The sequence below is a fragment of the Elephas maximus genome, chromosome 13 (genome assembly GCF_024166365.1).
Source record: "Elephas maximus indicus isolate mEleMax1 chromosome 13, mEleMax1 primary haplotype, whole genome shotgun sequence".
Lineage (NCBI taxonomy): Eukaryota > Metazoa > Chordata > Mammalia > Proboscidea > Elephantidae > Elephas > Elephas maximus.
In genome coordinates, this window is record NC_064831.1 from 101,580,279 (window position 1) to 101,598,813 (window position 18,535).

The following is an 18,535-nucleotide window of genomic DNA, read 5'->3' on the forward strand; positions in this document are numbered from 1 at the left end:
CAATTCTACTCTGACCCATGTAGGGTCGCCATGAGTTGGAGTCGACTCAACAGCAACTGGAAGCCTAAAAGAAGGACATTTTTGAACTGTTTCATTTAATTCACACCCAGTGATACTGCTCCTTATACCCTTGGGCCTCTACATCCTGGGGCTTTCTGAGTAGTACATGGCCTCCCGTGAGATGTCTTAGGCAAAACAGAATATTACATAAAGTGTGTGCGTGTACACATTAAAAAAAAAAAAAAATTGCTGTCAAGTCAATTCCGACTCATAGCAACCCTACGGGACAGAACAGAGCTGCCCAGGAGAGTTCCCAAGGAGCAGCTAGTGGATTCGAACTGCCGGCCTTTTGTTCAGCAGCCAAATGCTTAACCACTTACACCAGCAGGGTTCCATGTGGTACATATTATGCTATTATATATGCAAATAATATTAATTAAGCTCAGTTACATATTACCTTAGATATGTCTATATAATGTCTACGTATACAACACCCCAACTCCTTTGCCCAGGGAATAGGACAAAGTGAATCACAGCCTTTCTGTGTCATATGAAGGAGGTGCACTCCCTGCCGTTCTATGCCTCATAGGTACCATCTGACCCACAGCAAAACCAGATAGGGGGTAGGCTATGTATAGAATTCTCACAACTTACCCCTTGTGAGGACACATTGTGCATGTCACACAAAGTTTCAGGTGTACTTCCACAACTATTTTAAAAAATACAAATGCAACAGAAGAGGAAGAAGAGTCAGGAATAGGAGGAGGAAATGGAGTGTGTCAAATTGCCTCCATGAACAACTGCACCCGTTGGCATGAGACCATAAGAATTGGATGGTGCCAGGTTACCATTACCGAACATTTTAATCAAAGATTCTATAGCAGGATCCTGATCAAAAGTGGGAAAATGTAGAACAGAATTTCAAATCCTCATGGACTCCAGATTTTCTGGAGCCATGAAGGTTGGATGAATGAACCCTTGAAACTATTGCACTGAGACAGTCTTTCAACCTTAAACCATAAATATCCCCCGAAGTCTTCTTAAAACGAAACAACAGTTCAGCCTAACTAGTAAAGAATGTCTGCCTTGAGCATTGTCCTCTTTTAAGATCTCTCTATATAGCATCAAACTGACAACAGTAACTCAAATGATTAGATAGAAAACTAAGGGGGAAGTGAGTTTATGTTAATGGGGGAGGAATAACTCAGAAAAGGAGAGTGAGAAATGGTTGCACAACTCGAAGACTGTAGTCAGTGTCACCGAATAATACATGTAGAAACTGTTGAACTAGTGTATGTTCTGTGTATATTCTTGAAACAACAAAAATAAAGTGAATTACTTTAAAAAAATGTATTAACACAAACAGTAACTATGGACACATTTTAGTGAATTAGCCTGTTTCCTTTTCATCCAAGGTGAATCTGGGAAATATTCCTAAGACACAATAGGCAATAGTTTCTGGGGTCCAACACTTCCTCTCAGCTGCCCAGGGCGGGGGGTGGGGGGATACTCTTTTAAGCCATCGGGCACTGAGAGGCCGTCTCCTCACTCATTGTTTTTGGTAGGAAAGTGATGTCTGTGATGCTGCAGTAGGGCAGGTGGGTCAGCTGCTGGCATGATACCCAGCAAGGCCATGTGGAGTCCCACAGAAGAAAACTGCCCAGAGGGGAGACATCAGATAAAAGCTGGGTGGCTTCTCAACCCATCCAGCAATGACAGCACAGTCACTGACTGTACCCCACCCCCCCGCCCAAGCCATCTGTGCAGACTCAGCATGCAACAGCAAGCAGTTACCCAGAAGGTGCAGGTTAGTCTCCAGACGGAGAGCTGACTGGAAGAGGAGCTCCTCTCTGTTGTCCAAGGCGGACTCTGCTTCCATGTGCCTTTGTAACCAGCAGGCATACTCCTCCTTACTCAGGACCTATTAGAAGTGCCCCGTTAGTGCCATCAGAGACTGGGAGGGACCCAGCCACCCCAGGAGCCTACAGAGCGAAGCCCTCACTCACCCTCCTGGCAATGCACAGTGTTCGCAGGCCCTCCACTGCATACAGGTTGAGGTAATTCTGAGTTCTGCTTTGGATTTTCTTCTGATGTCTTCCTCTGGCATCATCTAGGTGGGAGTACGAGCAGAAATGCTGATAAGTGAGAACAACGGAGCCTGCAGAATGCCCTAGGGCTGCCCCTGATGCCTGAAGACTGCAAGCCCTCTTCAGAAACTCTTCTGCAGTGAAGTTAGCACAGCTCTACTTCCTCTGGGCCAGCAGCTTAGCACCACTGAACTAGGCGGCCTTCTAGACAGCGCGATTCCCAGGTGCTGGGCAGGAAATCTTGCCCTTCCAGCCTCTGGCTCAGCTCCCAGGGGGAAGGCCACATTTTTATTTTTATTTATTTTTTTAAATTGCATTTTAGGTGAAAGTTTACAGCTTCAGTTAGTTTCTCATATAAAAATTTATACACACATTGTTATGTGACACATTGTTATGTAACCCTAGTTGCTGTCCCTAAATGTGACCACACATTCCTCCATTCCACCCCAGGTTTCCCATGTGCATTCAACCAATTCCTATCCCTTTCTGCCTTCTCATCTCACCTCTGGACAGGAGCTGCCCATTTAGTCTCGTGTATCCACTTGAATGAAACCCTGGTGGCGTAGTGGGGCAGTTCTACGCTGTCCTGTAGGGTCGCTATGAGTTGGAATCGACTCAACGGCAATAAGTCTGAGTCTGGATCTATTTGAACTAAGAAGCACGCTCTTTACGAGTATCATTTTATGCCTTATAGTCCAGTCTATTCTTTGTCTGAAGAGTTGTCTACAGGAAAGGTTTTAGTTCTGGCTTAACAGAGAGACTGAGGGCCATGTCTTCTGGGGTCCCTCCAGTCTCAGTCAGATCATTAAGTCTGTCCTTTTACTAGGATTTGAGTTCTGCACCTCACTTTTCTCCTGCTCGCTAGCTTTTAAGACCCCAGATGCCACTAACCAAAGTGGGATGCAGGACATTTTCTTAACAAACTTTGTTATGCTAATTAACCTAGATGTCCCCTGAAAACATGGTCCCCAGACCCCCACCCCTGCTACTCTGTCCCCTGAAGTTTTGGTTTTATTCAGGAAACTTCTTAGCTTTTGGTCCGGTTGTGCTAACTTTCCCTGTATCATGTGTTGTCTTTCTCTTCATTGAAAATAATTCTTGTCTACTATCTAGTTAGTGAATTCCCCTCTCCCTCCCTCTCACCCTTGTAACCATCAAAGAATGTTTTCTTTTGTGTTTAAAACCTTTCTTGAGTTCTTATAGTAGTGGTCTCATAAGATATTTGTCCTTTTACAACTGACTAATTCCCTCAGCATAATGCCTTCCAGATTCATCCATGTTATGTTTCTCAGATTCATCGTTGTCCTTTATCGTAGTATTCCACTGTGTGAATATACCATAATTTGTTTATCCATTCATTTGTTGATGGGCACCTAGGTTGTTCCCATCTACTTGCTATTGTGAACGGTGCTGCAGTGAACATGGGTGTGCATATATCTATTCCTGTGATGGATCTTATTTCTCCAGGATATATTCCAAGGAGTGGGATTGCTGAATTGTATGGTACTTCTACTTCTAGCTTTTTAAAAAAGCGCCAAATTGATTTCCAAAGTGGTTGCACCATTTTACATTCTCACCAACAGTGTATAAGTGTTCTAGTCTCTCCACAACCTCTCCAACATTGAATATTTTATGTTTTTTGGATTAATGCCAGTCTTGTTGGAATGAGATAGAATCTCATTGTAGTTTTGATTTGCATTTCTCTAATGGCTAATGATTGTGAGCATTTCCTCATGTATCTGTTAGCAGCTTGAATGTCTTCTTTGGTGAAGTGCCTGTTCATATCTTTGTCTTTTTGTGGTTGAAGTTTTGCAGTATTTTGTAGACTTCAAGATTAGACTCTGATCGGATGTCATAGCTAAAAATTCTTTCCCAGTCTATAGGTTGTCTTTTTCTCTTTTGGTGTAGTCTTTCGATGAGCATAAGTATTTGATTTTTAGGAGCTCCCAGTTATCTAGTTTCTCCTCTGGTGTTTGTGCATTGTTAGTTTTGTATTCTGTTTATGCCATGTGTTAGGGCTCCTAGCATTGTTCCTATTTTTTCTTCCATGATCTTTATCGTTTTAAATTTTATATTTAGGTCTTTGATCCATTTTGAGTTCGTTTTTGTGCATGGTGTGAGGTATGGGTCTTGTTTCATTTTTTTGCAGATGGATATCCAGCTATGCCAGCACCATTTGTTGAAGAGACTGTCTTCCCCATTTAACAGCTTTGGGCCTTTGTCAAATATCAGCAGCTTATAGGTGGTTGAATTTACATCTGGATACTCAATTTTGTTCCACTGGTTTATGCATCTGTTGTTATACCAGTACCAGGCTATTTTGACTACTGCGGCAGTATAATATGTTCTAAAATCTGGTAGTGTGAGGCCTTCCACTTTGTTCTTCAGTAATGCTTTATTTATCCAGGGCATCTTCCCTTTCCATATGAATTGGTGATTGGTTTCTCCATCTCATTAAAAAATGTCACTGGAATTTGGATCGGGGTTGCATTATATCTGTAGATAACTTGGGTAAAAAAAAAATAACTTGGGTAGGATAGACATTTTCACAATGTTGAGTGTTCCTATCCATGAGCAAGGTATGTTTTCCACTTATGTAGGTCTCTTTTGGTTTCTTGCAGTAGTGTCTTGAAGTTTTCTTTGTATAGGCCTTTTATGTCTCTGGTTAGATTTATTCCTAAGTATTTTATCTTCTTGGGGGCTACAGTAAATGGTATTGATTTTGTAATTTCCTCTTCAAAGTTCTCTTTGTTGGTGTAGAGAAATCCAACTGATTTTTTATGTTTATCTTGTATCCTGATACTTCGCTAAAATCTTCTTTTAGTTTCAGTAGCTTTCTTAAGATTTCTTTGTATAAGAATTTCTGTGTATAAGACCATATCACCTGCCAACAGGGATACTTTTACTTCTTCTTTACCAATTTGGATGCCCTCTATTTCTTTATGTAGCCTAATTGCTCTGGCTAGGACCTCCAGCACGATGTTGAATGAGAGTGATGATAAAGGGCATCCTTGTCTGGTTCCTGTTTTCAAGTGGAATGCTTTCAGACGCTCTCCATTAAGGATGATGTTGGCTGTTGGCTTTGTATAAATGCCCTTTATTATGCTGAGTAATTTTCCTTCTACTCCTACTTTGCTGAGGGTTTTTATCATGAATCGGTGCTAGACTTTGCCAAATGCCTTTTTTGCATCAATTGATAAGATCATGTGGTTCTTCTCATCTCTTGTTATATTTATGTGATGGATTACATTGATGGTTTTTCTAATGTTGAACCACCCCTGTATACTTGGTATGAATCCCATGTGGTCACGGTGAATTATTTTTTTTGATATGTTGTTGAACTCTCTTGGCTAGAATTTTGTTGAGGATTTGTGCATCTATTTTCATGAGGGGTATTGGTCTGTAATTTTCTTTTTTGTGCTGTCTTTACCTGGTTTGGGTATCAGGGTTATGCTGGCTTCATAGAATGAGTTTGAGAGTACTCCATCCTTTTCTATGCTCTGAAATACCTTTAGTAGTAGTGGTGTTAACTCTTCTCTGAAAGTTTGGTAGAATTCCTCAGTGAAGCCATCAGGGCCAGGGCTTTTTTTGTTGTTGGGAGTTTTTTAATTATCTTTTCAATCCCTTCTTTTGTTATGTTTATTTATAGTTGTTCTACCTCTGTTTGTGTTAGTTTTAGGTAGGTAGTGTGTGTTTCTAGAAATTTGTCCATTTCCTCTAGGTTTTTAAATTTGTTGGAGTACTATTTTCGTAGTATTCTGTTATGATTCTTTTAATTTCAGTTGGGTCTGTTGTGATATCGTCCATCTCATTTCTTATTAGTGTTATTTGCTTGCTGTCCTGTTTTTCTTTTGTCAGTTTGGCCAGTGATTTATCCATTTTGTTAATCTTTTCAAAGAACCAGGTTTTGGTCTTGTTAACTCTTTCAATTGTTTTTGCATTCTCTATTTCGTTTAATTCTGCTCTAATGTTTATTATTTCCTTCCTTCTGGCACTTGAGGGCTTCTTTCGCAGCTTTCTTTCTACTTGTTTGAGTTGTCGGTTTAATGTTTTGATTTTGGCCCTTTCTTCTTTTTGGATGTATGCATTTATTGCTGTAAATTGATCTCTGAGCACTGCTTTTTTTGTGTCCCAAAGGTTCTGGTAGAATGTGTTTCCATTCTCATTTGATTCTGTGAATTTCTTTACTCCGTCCTTAATTTCTTCTATAGCCCAACAGTTTTTGAGCAAGGTTTTGTTCAGTTTCCATGTATCTGATTTTTTTCCCTTGCTTTTCCTGTTACTGATCCACTTTTATGGCTTTATGGTCAGAAAAGATGCTTTGTAACATTTTGATGTTTTGGAGAGAACGCCACATTTTTAAATTCTAAGATAATATTTTAGACGTCTACATGTTCCTATGATTTTATTCTTAAAATATTTGTGTTCTTCACATCCTGAGTGTGTTTGTGTACATGTGCTTGTGTTCGTATGTATGAGTGTATGTGTGTGTGTTTGAGTGTGTGTTTTCATGAGTGTTTGATGGGTAGAGAACAGGAAGGAAGTGGGGCAGAACTATGAAAAGCATTTGAAAATATTGTAATTGCTACAATATTTTATCATCATAAACTGAAAAGGAGGCTCTTAAAAACAACTAAAACCTATGTGAAATATCAAAATATAAAGTTTTTGAGGGAAAAAACAGAGGTTTGGACCATCCTATTTATCACTTAGAAGCAGTGTTATAATAATAATGTCAACAAAGTCATAGTGAGGGTAGCAGCAAATGTTGACAAGGTGAAGTGAATGAGCTGAGTGAAGCAGAGAGAGGACACAAAAGGGGTCCCTGTGGTTTCAGGCTTTAAATAGAAAACACTGGAACTGCTACACTGAAATGGAAAAAAAAAAAAAAAAACTTGTTGCAGTTGAGTCAATTCCTACCACTCAAAACAACAGATAGAAAGTATTGGGATAAAAAGTCTAATTTGATTTAGTCACTTCAAATGTTGGTTTAGAAAGAAAATCAAGAAGAGTTTTGTCTCCTTTAGCTGATTTAAGAGATTAGCTGCCAGCTGCCAGGCATCCCCCACACCTGCATGGGGGGCTGACTTAGGAGCCTCACCAAAGGGTGGCTCATGGCAAGGTCACACGCCTTCCGCAAACCACTATTTCTTGGGGTCAACAACCCTGAGGGAGAACCGAAAAACACATATGTTCATGCTTGTTAGAAGGAAAAGTGAGATGTTCAGGAGCCAGGAAGGAATAGGCATCCCCACTTTCCTGCTTCATGCCAGCTGGTGGCAAAGTTGGCATGTGAGGCCAGAATCTGTTGTAATTAATTAAACAGGAATTTCACAAGAGCGTTCTTGGTTATTGTGATTCACTCCAACCACCTTCAATAAAATTAGAGAGACAATTACAGAGCCAGCCTCTCAGGGGCACTTGGGAAACATCTGTGTTTTATCCGAAGTCTATTTCACTAGTTGCAAACAGTACACAAGTTTTCATGCAGAATTCAAAGTAAAAATGAGCTGTTATTTAAAAAAAGTACCCTTTGTGGAGTCCCTGGGTAGGCTCCAGGGCGACTGGTTAAACCACACCTCTGCCGCCTTCAGGGGCAGAGTTCGCTCTCAGTCAGTCTCCTTTTCTGCACATCTCTTAGGAGTGGTAATCCCCCTGAATAATTGGTGCATCACGCCTCGGTGTGTCACCAGCGGATACCTTCAGGACCATCCTAGGACCTACATAGCCCTTCTACAGCTTCTGTCTGGGAAACCCCTGGGGCCTCTAAATCTCCTGACTCTTGAGTTGCCCAATGTTTACATGATTTTCATGTCAAACTTCCTTATCAAAACCCGACTTCAAACACTGCTCAAAAATTCCCAGAGGAAGGGGAGATATAAATAAATACCTTATTTCTAATCTGTCCCCATCCATGTCAGGGCTTTAATAATGCAAGAGCTACAGCAATGTCCTCCTCCCACCCATCTCTTCCACATGAAGCGGATTTCGGGCCCTGCTCTTCCTGACTTGCAGCTGCCTCAATATTGGTGGTAAGTTTCTCTCAGGGACCCTCAGCTCCAGCTGGATGGCGGGCAGAGGATGCTGGCTTAACAGTAAGGCCACCCTCAGGACAGGTGTGGGGCAATGGGGAGGCTGCAGGGTTGCGAGCCCACACTGGGACCCCACCCGGACCATCAGGCTGACTCTTCGTCAGAGAAGGGGAAGGGGTGCTGCTGCCTTCCCACAGTGCCCGCAGGCTCTTGTAACCCCATAAAGGGTCTCCCTGCCTTGCAGATGCTGCACGAGAGAAGCTGGGGGGGGGTGCTTCCTAGGGGCTAGACTGTCATTACTGTTCCCTCTCTCTGCCATGGCCCCTCTGCCCCTTAGCAGTGAGGTACAGGCTCCCATAATATTCTTACCACTTAGGTAAGTTGTGAGGAAAGCAGGGAGAATATAGTGAGCAGTTCATAATGCTAAATTTATTCAATTTAAATGCATCCATTATTCTGGGATGTCCTAGTATTAAGGGGTGAGGTAAGAAGGGCATGCTAAAACATTTTTCTTTATGAAATACTGGTGTTAGTGAGAATTTGTGATAAGATTCTTGTTTGGTTTTTGTCTTTGAGTTTGACTTTTTTTTTTTACTCAAAAAATACATTGTTTAGCAAAATAAAAGTGTCATCAATTGTCATAGTCCCCTCAGTTGCTTCTGTTTCCTCTGCAGTGAGGGGGGTCTCTCGCTTTACCCCTTCCTGGCCTTTGCATGCAGAACTGGTCCTGGTCTTCTACCGTATATATTCCTGTGGTACGGGGTAAAGCCTGAAACGCAGAAGTCCATTACATTGTGTTTAACGCAAAGCTTCGGGCTAGAACTGAGTCTCTGGGTGCTACCGAGGTTAAAGTGCTTGGTTGCTATGTGGAAGGCTGGAGGTTCAAGTCCACCCACAGGGGTTGTCTGAGAAAGTCTTGGCATCTACTTCTGAAAAATCAGCCATTTTGAACACTGTGCAGCACAGTTCTACTCTGACACACACGGTGGTGCCATGAGTTGGAATCGACTCGACGGCAACCTTTTTTTTTCTTTGGTGGGTTAGGGCAATTGGAATTCTTTGCAGTCAATGGAACCTGCTAGGATAATTCCCATAATTGTTTCTTTTTTGGTATGGATATAAACAAAAATTGAGTTTCTGAGTAAAGCCTCTCGGAATGCAGAAACAGCACGTTAAGTGGGTTCTGAGTTCACTCTGGGGGGATCCTCCCTCCACTTGGTTAGCACTAGGAAAGGTCCTCCAAACTATTTTCAGAGATGCATTTGCACATTTAGCTCAGCTGCCTTTTGGAGGCAGCAGACCTATGAAGGGATAATGGACTGCCTGTTTGCAAACATCCTCAATGTGCTTTTCCACGGCTGAGTGTGCTGGGAATCCCTTCCTTTAGCACTAGATTAGGGGCCTCAAGGACTAGTGTTACTCCCTCATTCTGTCCCAGAGCTCAGGAAGGGCTTATACAGTGCACAGATTCTCACAGGCATTTGTGCTGTTCTCAGGATAGGGCAAATTGGACAGCTGCTTGCCTGGCCACGCTGAGGTTGCAAGGTGGCAGGAGCCAAGGAGACCTACCACCCATCTGTCAACGACATTCCCCACCTCCCTTCCCACTTCTCTCCCCCAGAGGTGGGATGTGCAGACCTCCCATCCTCCCAGTAAGGAGGTAGAGGGGCACCAGGTTCCTTTCACCAGTGCAGGCCCATAGATGTGAGCACTTCCCTCCTAAGTCCCAAAGACATTTGTAGCTGGAGGCTCAAGTTCCACCCATTGCAACCAGTGGTTTCAAATTCCTGTATCACAACACTGGAGTCATATGGAATGCCTCTGGGCACACTGCAAACCGAAACCAAACCATTGTGAGTAGATTCTGAGTGCACCTTACCTTCCCCAGCGGGAAGGAACTGGTGGGGGTTTGCCAAGAGGTACCTGAGGTGCACGGCTGCAGGAGGTCCATGACCGCAGAGTCAGCACCCTTGGTGTAGACATAGATCTCGTCTGTGAGAGGATGCCGAATGACCACCGACATCCTCTTGCGGATGGAGTCGAAGCCTAGCGTGTGCAGCAGTTCAAAGGTGAGTCTGCCCAGGTGCGGCAGCTCCACTGACACCTGGTCATGCAGGCGGTCCACGAGCGCGCAGTTGTAGGCGCGCGCCGCGTACACCAGTGCAGCTTCGTCGGGGCTCTCTGCCTCATAGCGCAGCTCGTGTTCCTCCCGGCCGCTGAGCGCCCAGCCCGCTGCTGCCTGGCCGTGGAAACCATTGTCAGTGACAGCTGGCCCGTGCGGGCCCAGCTGCTCCTCCAGCTGGAGCAGCGTGCTATCGTTGGACAGGGAGGACAGGAAGCTGGAGCCTGACTTGTGGGATGACCTGCTGGTGGCCAGGCTCCCGATGCTGCTGCAGCCCAAGGCTAGGCGGCTGGGTGTGAACCTGCGGAGGAAGTCCTCGATGGTCTTCACGGGGGACTTGAGCTCGAACCGCACCCTCACCTGGAAGAGAGGTAATCCGAGGGCAGGTGAGGTAGGCGTCGTGCACCGAGGGGCCCTACTGTGACTCCTATGAGTGCTGCAGGTACAGGGGCTTGGCCTCAATGTCCTGGTGGGAGCATCAGCACAACCCCTCTGGTGCCACCTTGAACATGGCAACCAGAGCCAGTACCCCTTCCTGAGACTGTTCTTGACCTCTCTGCTCCACTTAGAAAAAGGTTAGACAGTGTGCAGGGGGCAAGGGGCCAATGGGAGCTCTTGGTACTTCCTGCAGTTTTTCTATAAATCTGAAACTGCTGTAATAAAAACCAGTTGCCATCCAGTCGGTTCCTACTCATGGGGACCCATGTGTGTCAGAGTAGAACTGGGTTCCATTGGTTTTCAACAGCTGATTTTTAAGAATTAGATTCCCAGGCCTTTCTTTGGGGGCATCTCTCATGGATTTGAACCTCCAACCTTTCAGTTAGTAGCCAATCATTTGCACCACCAGGGACTCCCTAAGAAAGAACATCTATTAAAAAAAGGTTATGCAGTATCCATTCTCTCAGGACGTGATTGTGAGGGTAGCCACAAATGAGGCCCTCGACTGATGCAGAGCAGTGTGGGGCTGGTGGTGCCTGTTGATACCATCCTCTTCCTGAGTGTCCCTCTGCCTTCATAAAAGGCTTAAGGAGGGCTTTCTCTGCCTGGCACAGGGGGGCATGGCCTAGGGCCAGGCAAGAGATGTGGGCCCTGCACTGCAGCCCCACTGGCTTTGCTGGCCCTGAACGTGGAGCTCACATGTATGTGGGGCAGACATGCACCATGAGACATCTTCACTTGCAGGTGATCTTGGGTGATTAGATGTTCTGTTCCCTGCACAGAACTCAAGCAGAGGGGGCCTCCAGATCTCGCCTCTGTTACGTCTGCAGTCTCTTACTTGTAATCAAAACATTGCCTGGAGCTGTCAAACATGGTCTAATCTGGACAGCAGACACCCTCTGAGGATGCACGCTAGAACAAGGAAAGTGCAGAGATATACAGCACAGGTGGTGGAGCTGCTGAGAGTCCAGGAGAGGGTTGCCCAGGTGGCTGAGAGCTCAGCGCACAGCAGGAGACAGCTTCCTTATGCCCTCTGAGCCACGTCTCTTCTCATCATAAAACATAAGATGTATTCACCTTTCACCATAGTATTTAAGTTACAGGATATCAAGGAGAAGCGTGAATGTCACCCAAGTGTTTTGCTCCTCTCTAGGAAAGGGGTTAGTGCATTTTCAGTTTACAAAAGATAGTTGCATCATGTTAGGCGGAAGTAGGGTTTTGTTACTGTTTTTTTTTGGAAGCTAAGTGAGGCTTAAGGACTAACCAAAAGGTTGTGGTTTGAATCCATCCAGAGGCACCTTGGAAGAAATACCTGGTGATCTACTTCCAAATAATCAGCCCCTGAAAACTCCGTGGACCACGGTTCTACTCTGACACACACGGGGACGCCTTGAGTCAGAAATGGCAACTGGTTTGGTTTTTGGTTCAAGGAGATGTGTGTATAGGGGCCAATGTGACAAGGCACCTATACTTGGCTAGGCTATGGTTCCCAGTTGTTTGGTCAGACACTGATCTAGCTGCTGCTGTGAAGGTAGTTTGTAGATGCGACTAATATTTACAGTCAGCCGAGTATAAGATTATCCTCAACAATGTGGTAGCCCTCATTCAATCTGTTGAAGGCCTTAAGATTAAAACCTGAGGTTTCCTGGAGAAGAAGGAATTCTGTACCAAGACTCTAACTAACATAGACATCTGGCCTGCATCTCCAGCCCGCCACCTTCCTACAGAGTTCAGACTTGCCAGCCTCATGATCACATTTCTCTGGAGAACCCTGACTGATATGGCCCAGGGCTGGTGGACAGATCCTGTGGAATCTGAGTGGTCAGGGCCCTCAGCTGGCCAGTGTGGAAGAAGTGAGACAGATGGGACAGGCTGCTGCTGCCTGAAGCAGAGAGGGTGGGGTTCATCCCACATCCCTTCCTAATGCCTCCCTCCTTCTCTGTGAAGCCTTGGCTGGAAGAGCTACCAGGAGAGAGGGCCAGGGGAGCAGGCCTGCAGCCCACATTCACCCTGGAACCTTTGATTTTATCTGCTTAAAGCTGTCTGGCGTTGCGGTGCACACCTCCATACTCCCTGCACTGCCCACGCACACTGGCCCACTCAGAAGACTTTCTGAGAGCACTCTGGTTAAAGGGGATACCTTCATGCATAAAGCCTTCACTCTCTTCAGAGAGAACTTTAATGTTGAAACAAACAAAAACTAACCTGGGAATTAGAATGTTTCTACCGCCCTAAGTAAGCTCAGATTGAGTCTCACTCCCCTTGCCTTGAATCTGAACGCTGGTACTATTATTAGCATCAAACACACTATGTGCCATACTCCAAGCTGAGCCCATTCCAGGAGTCCTCCCCACACAACCCATGGCACAGACTGGGAGACTGAGGCACAGGGAGGGGGGATTCTGCCTGGAGTCACCCAGTTGGTCAGCAGGAGAGTCAGGACCCATGTCTTGGCATCTACTGAATCTGGGCTCCTAGCCCTGGTAGTGACCTCACTTGTGTATGAGTCTGAGACCCTGCATTTTGGGGGAGTCGTGTGGAGTAGAGGCCAGACCATGAGGATGCAACAAGGCTGGCATGGCTTCCCAAGGCCCCTGCACTCCCCTGCTTCATGCTCCTCATCCCAGCCTTGGAGGGAGACCAGGTCTATTGTCCCACACTTGGCCACAATTTCAGCCCCCTGCGCTCCCACAGCCTATTGTGACACCCCTGGACAATAGCACTGTGTCGTTCCATGCTAAGCTCCCCAGAGGCCATGCTGAGCAGGGCCCTGCATGTATGCACAGGAGCACATGCCAGGAAGGCTGACCAATGGTTGTGAGGGTCAGGAAGGCAAGGGTGGCGGAGATGCTGCTCTGCACTTGCCTTCTGTCGCGGCTGATCAGGGGATGTGACGACCACTGTGTTGCAGATGGTGAGGGCAATGAAGAAGTCAAACACGTCGGAGAGCTCGGGCGAAAGGTGGGCCAGCGGGTGCTCCTGGTGCTGTGTGGCGGCCAGGTACCGGGCACACTCACTCACCTTCTCAAAGAGCTTGGGGTCAGGTGTGATGTCTTTCTCCTGCAAGAAAATGGAAGCCCAGGATGAGTCTAACCCAGGGACCTACCATGCTTCTTGATGCTTGATTTGACTTGACTTTACGGTGTAAACATGCCTTCACACATACAGGTACATAAGTAACATCATTGTATAATTTTAAATTTATATAATATATAATTTTAATTGCTTAACATGTATCAGATAAATGTATATATTCTTATTATGTATAATAAAGTATACGTGTTTTGTTATAAAATAAGGCATCTAAGAATATATATTATCATAAAATAACATATGCTAGAAAAAATTTGCTAAAGTCAGAAAGAATATGGAAAAGTTAACCAATCTGTATCACACCACCACACAGCAATAACGACTTTTTGAAAAACAGGCTTCTGTGTTTCCTTCCAGTCTTTTTTCTATACATTTAAAATTTTACATAGTCAAATATTACATATACAAATTGGCAGTTTCCATTTTCCCTATGCCTTTAAAAATTATTTGAAAACACACCTTTTAAAATAGAAGTAACATAATTCATTTGGCCACTCCTTTATCACTGGATATTTAAGTTTCTCTCGTTGTTTTGCTGCCGTGAACAACACACAGATATACTTCTTTGAACATAGATCTTTGACTGAATAACTAAATTCTAGGTCAGAGTTAAAACATTTCTAATACTCCTGAACCACATTGCTAAACTGTTGCCAAGAAAACTTGTCCCAAAAAAGCCTCCATCTTGCCCAGTGTGAGCGCCCTCTCCCGGTGCCCTGTACACACCTGCGGAGCAGCACCCAGCATTCCAGATCGCCTCTTAAATCGCAGCTCTTAAATGGGTTTAGAAGAACATAAAACGAGCTGCCACATAGCGAGTAAAATGGATTCTGTCCATCTGTTGTTAAACCATTTTAGAACCAAAAGGACTCCTTAGAGATCATAACTCCGGAAATATCCACAGTGTCTGGGCCGATGCCAAAGTCAGGAAGAATGGAGTGTTATCGGTTGTGGGCTCACCTAATTAGATACGTTTTTGTTGTTTGGCTCTGCTCTCTCAGCACGCCACCTTGTTCTGTGGTTTCATCCATATATTTGGCAGGACGGGCTTTCTCCCTCTCACTTTTTCTGGGTGGCTCACTGGCAGCCACTGCCCTTAGAAGCCTTGGCCAGTGTTTTGGAAATGGCACAATTGTGGGGAGAAGGTACTGGCCAGAAAATACTGCTGCTGACTAAGCCACAGCCAGTGAGTCAAGCCTCCCCCACCCCTCCGCCCCCAGCCACATCTCCTTTTCATTCTGAAATACAGACCCTCTAATGAAGCCAGGAAACGGCACTGGGAAGGGATGCCATGAGGCCCAGCTCTGGCCCACACGCAGGCAAGCTGCCATCCTGCCCGGCCCTAGGCCACACCACTCACCATGGGGCTGCTGAAGGCCGTATGTCTGGACAGCACGCTAGCCCTCTTGGCCTCGGCCCAGCTGCCCATGCGCCGGTGTGACCTGGTGCTCTGGCTCTTGTGCGTGACCCGGATGCTCTGGTGGCTCCCGATGCTCCCTCTCGGGGACAGTGAGGTGCCCCGGGGTGCCACCTCCTCCTCCTCTGAGTCTGCCTCCTGGTACATGGCCAGGCGCCGGGCTGTGGGGAGAGGAGCATGATGCCAGGTGAGGACACAAGGTGAGGCTGCCCAGCGCGGTCACCATATCCCAACCCAATCACCAAGCCTGGTTTCATAAGAGTTGCCACCGTCTGAGGGCCAGGACACTGTCATCTAACTGCACCCTCTCACAGCCCCGTTTCACAAAGAAACGTAAGGAAATTGCTACAGTCACGTGACCTGGGAGTTGGCACCCAGGATGTGGGCGCCAGATCTCAGGTCCTATCTGTGAGGCCACTGTGACTACCCACCCTCTCAGATGAGCAAGCAGGTATAGGCAGAGATGGACTCTCACAGACAGTCCCTTCTGTTCACTTAGGGCCTTGGGACACAAAGGTTGGGTAGACAAGCAGCTGAGGGAAGGCAGGGAAGACCGAGGAGGCTCAAGGCTTTGCCTTTTATCCCAGAGATGCTGTGTGTCTCCCCTCCAGCAGCACAGAAATGAGGGCTCCACTGCAGACCGCCCTCACTCTATGAGAGTACCTGGCACAGCACCTGTGCTGGGGAGGAAGGCACCACCTGCACTTGGCCCCGTCTCTCCCATGGATGAAGCACTAAGGAACAGGAAGGAGCCAGGGCTGGAGCCAGGGTCTGACCGACAAGTGAAGCCCCCTGAGAAGCTCTGTGCCCGCATTAGTCTCTGAGGGCTGCTGTAACAGAATGCCGCATGCGGGTAGTTTGTAACGACAAACTCATTCTCTCACAGTCCTCGAGGCCAGAAGCCCAAATTCAGTGCATCTGCAGGGTCATGCCCTCTCTCCGTAGGCTCCAGGGGAAGACCCTTCTTTGTCTCTCCCAGTTCTGGTAGCCCTGGGCCTTCCCTGGCTTGCAATTGCAGCATAGCAGGGCTGTCTTCCCTCTGCGTCTGTGTGTTTTCTCCTCTATTACAAGGACACCATTCAGATGGGATTAGGACTTGCTCTACCCCAATGTGATCCCACATTAACTCAACTGGTAACACCTACAAAGACCCTATTGTCAAATAAGGTCACATGCACCAGGTTAGCACTTCGGCCTCTCTTTTGGGGGGACACAATTGAATCCATAACAGAGGCCTTGGTGGTGCTGCTGAGCACAGTTCCTGTCACCATATTGACTGCACAGTATACCACGTGTACAGATGTGTCGGCACTGCTGGGCCCATTAATGGATGGCTCTGTGAGAGTTTTTCTGGCTTTGCCCAATTAAGACAATTTGTTCATCACAGATGAGTAGCCACAAGACTACTCATGAGGCTCCCTAACTGCCAGCCAGTCTTTCCTAAGAAGCTCTGCGGCAGGCCCAGAGTGGGCAGGAGCGTGTGTCATGATAAAAACAAAACAAAAAAACCGGTTGCAACCAATTCAATTCCGACTTATAGCGACCCTACAGGACAGAGAAGAACTGCCGCATAGGGTTTCCAAGAAGAGCCTGGTGGATTCAAACTGCCCACCTTTTTGTTAGCAGCCAACTCTTAACCACTGTGCCGCCAGGGTCTCCTGTGTCATGATACAGGGCGTGAAAGGGACAGCTGAGGGCTCAGGATCCAAGGAGTGCCATGATGGGGTCTGTCATGCAAACAGTATTTCTGCAGCCCCAATGGCACTGAGTTGTTTTTTGAGTACTCTGTGCGCTGGGCCTTCCTATTCATCACCTCTCAACATGCATTTCTTTGGAGAGGACAGAAACAAGGCTAAGGAAGGGGAAGTCACCCACCCACACTCACAAAGCCCAGCACTTGCTAAAGCCAGGATTTGTAACTCAGGAACTTCCAATTCCAGCAGCAGAGACTCCCCTGGAAAGTCCCATCAGAGAGAGGAAAGGGGGTGGGGGAAGGGATAGAGAGAAGAGGGAGGGAGAGGGAAGAAGGGGATGGAGAGGAAAAAGGAGGCAGGTCAAACGGATGGAACATCGTATTTTGGGTGGGAAATAAAACATTAACCAAAGTGCACAAGTTCCCATGCCTCTGTTTAATATGATTGCTTTAACTGTATAAGGAGGAAGTTAATGGATGTCATGATAATTCTTGCTTTTACAAAACTCATACAAAGCTCATGTTTCCAACAGGTCCTTCTTGCCAAGTCTTTCTAAATAACAGCTTCTTTTTTATCAATCCCTTCACCTGTCCCCCCATTTTACATTTCTTTCTGTTTTCCTGATGTGGTTTCTTTGGGGTTCTCAGATGCTGCTGCAGGAAGGAGAGTGACCCTGGTTATAGAGTGGGGTACTCCTCTGGAAGTGCTCTGTGGCACAGGGTCCTTATCACAGCACCTCTCCTGGCTCTGGGCACCAGCTCCATTTGCACCAAAGCTTTGAAGCTGAGGGTCCCTGAGATTCAAAGAGGCAGCACAGCCACGGGGGCAGGGGTTGTGGTCGTTGAAGGACTGCTCACCTGCTCATCAAACCTATTAGCTAGTAGTAAACTCTACACACACTCCTGGATAATCAAAAATGAGGCGATTCATCTCTTCTTAGCTCCCACGGACACTGTGTCCAAGGAGAAGAATGAAGCATGAACTACTCAACGCCCTTCCAAGAACTTTCAGCTGATGACAAGAGGACAGATGGGTGAAAACAGAAATGTCTCTTTGCCTCTGGATATGGCAGTGAAGCAATCTGGAGCTTCACAAGTGAGCTCCTTAAGAGGGTCCTGTTTGGTTGCTGCATTTGTTTGGCAGAAAACATGTGTTTATACTGGTTTTCATCACCCCCAGACACTGAAGCCAGCCTGACAAGAGGGCCTCACCTCAGACTCCACAGTCATTTTGACGGCCATATCTATGCTTATAAAAAAAATATACTCCCTTAAAAATCAGTAACCCCTGGGAGACTGTGTGTGCGGGGGAGGTGTGTGTGTGGTGGTGGTGTGTGTGGTGGTGCTGTGTGTGTGGTGGTGTGGCGGTGGTGTGTGTGGTGGTGGTGTGGTGGTGCTGTGTGTGGTGGTGCTCTGTGTGTGGTGGTGTGGCGGTGGTGTGTGTGGTGGTGGTGTGTGTGTGGTGCTGTGTGTGTGGTGGTGCTGTGTGTGGTGGTGTGCTGTTTGTGGTGGTGCTGTGTGTGTGATGGTGTGTGTGTTTTAGTGTGTGTGGTGTGTGTGGTAGTGTGTGTGGTGATGGTAGTGAATGTGTGTGGTAGTATGTGTGTGTGGTGATGTGTGTGGTGGGTGTGGTAGTGTGTGGTGTGTGTGTGG

General features: G+C 46.3%; 1 protein-coding gene across 3 annotated transcripts in view; it reads right to left on the minus strand.

Moving 5' to 3' along the window:
- ATP10A (ATPase phospholipid transporting 10A (putative)) overlaps nucleotides 1-18,535 on the minus strand; it is a 215,703-nt gene that overhangs the window by 25,589 nt on the left and 171,579 nt on the right. For all 3 annotated transcript variants that reach the window (XM_049905514.1, XM_049905513.1, XM_049905515.1), the window contains 5 exons: nucleotides 15,133-15,350; nucleotides 13,545-13,739; nucleotides 10,043-10,601; nucleotides 2,007-2,110; nucleotides 1,795-1,921 (listed from right to left, as the gene is read on the minus strand). In XM_049905514.1, the coding sequence (XP_049761471.1) occupies nucleotides 1,795-1,921; nucleotides 2,007-2,110; nucleotides 10,043-10,601; nucleotides 13,545-13,739; nucleotides 15,133-15,350 (1,203 nt within the window). The remainder of the gene's footprint in view (nucleotides 1-1,794; nucleotides 1,922-2,006; nucleotides 2,111-10,042; nucleotides 10,602-13,544; nucleotides 13,740-15,132; nucleotides 15,351-18,535) is intronic.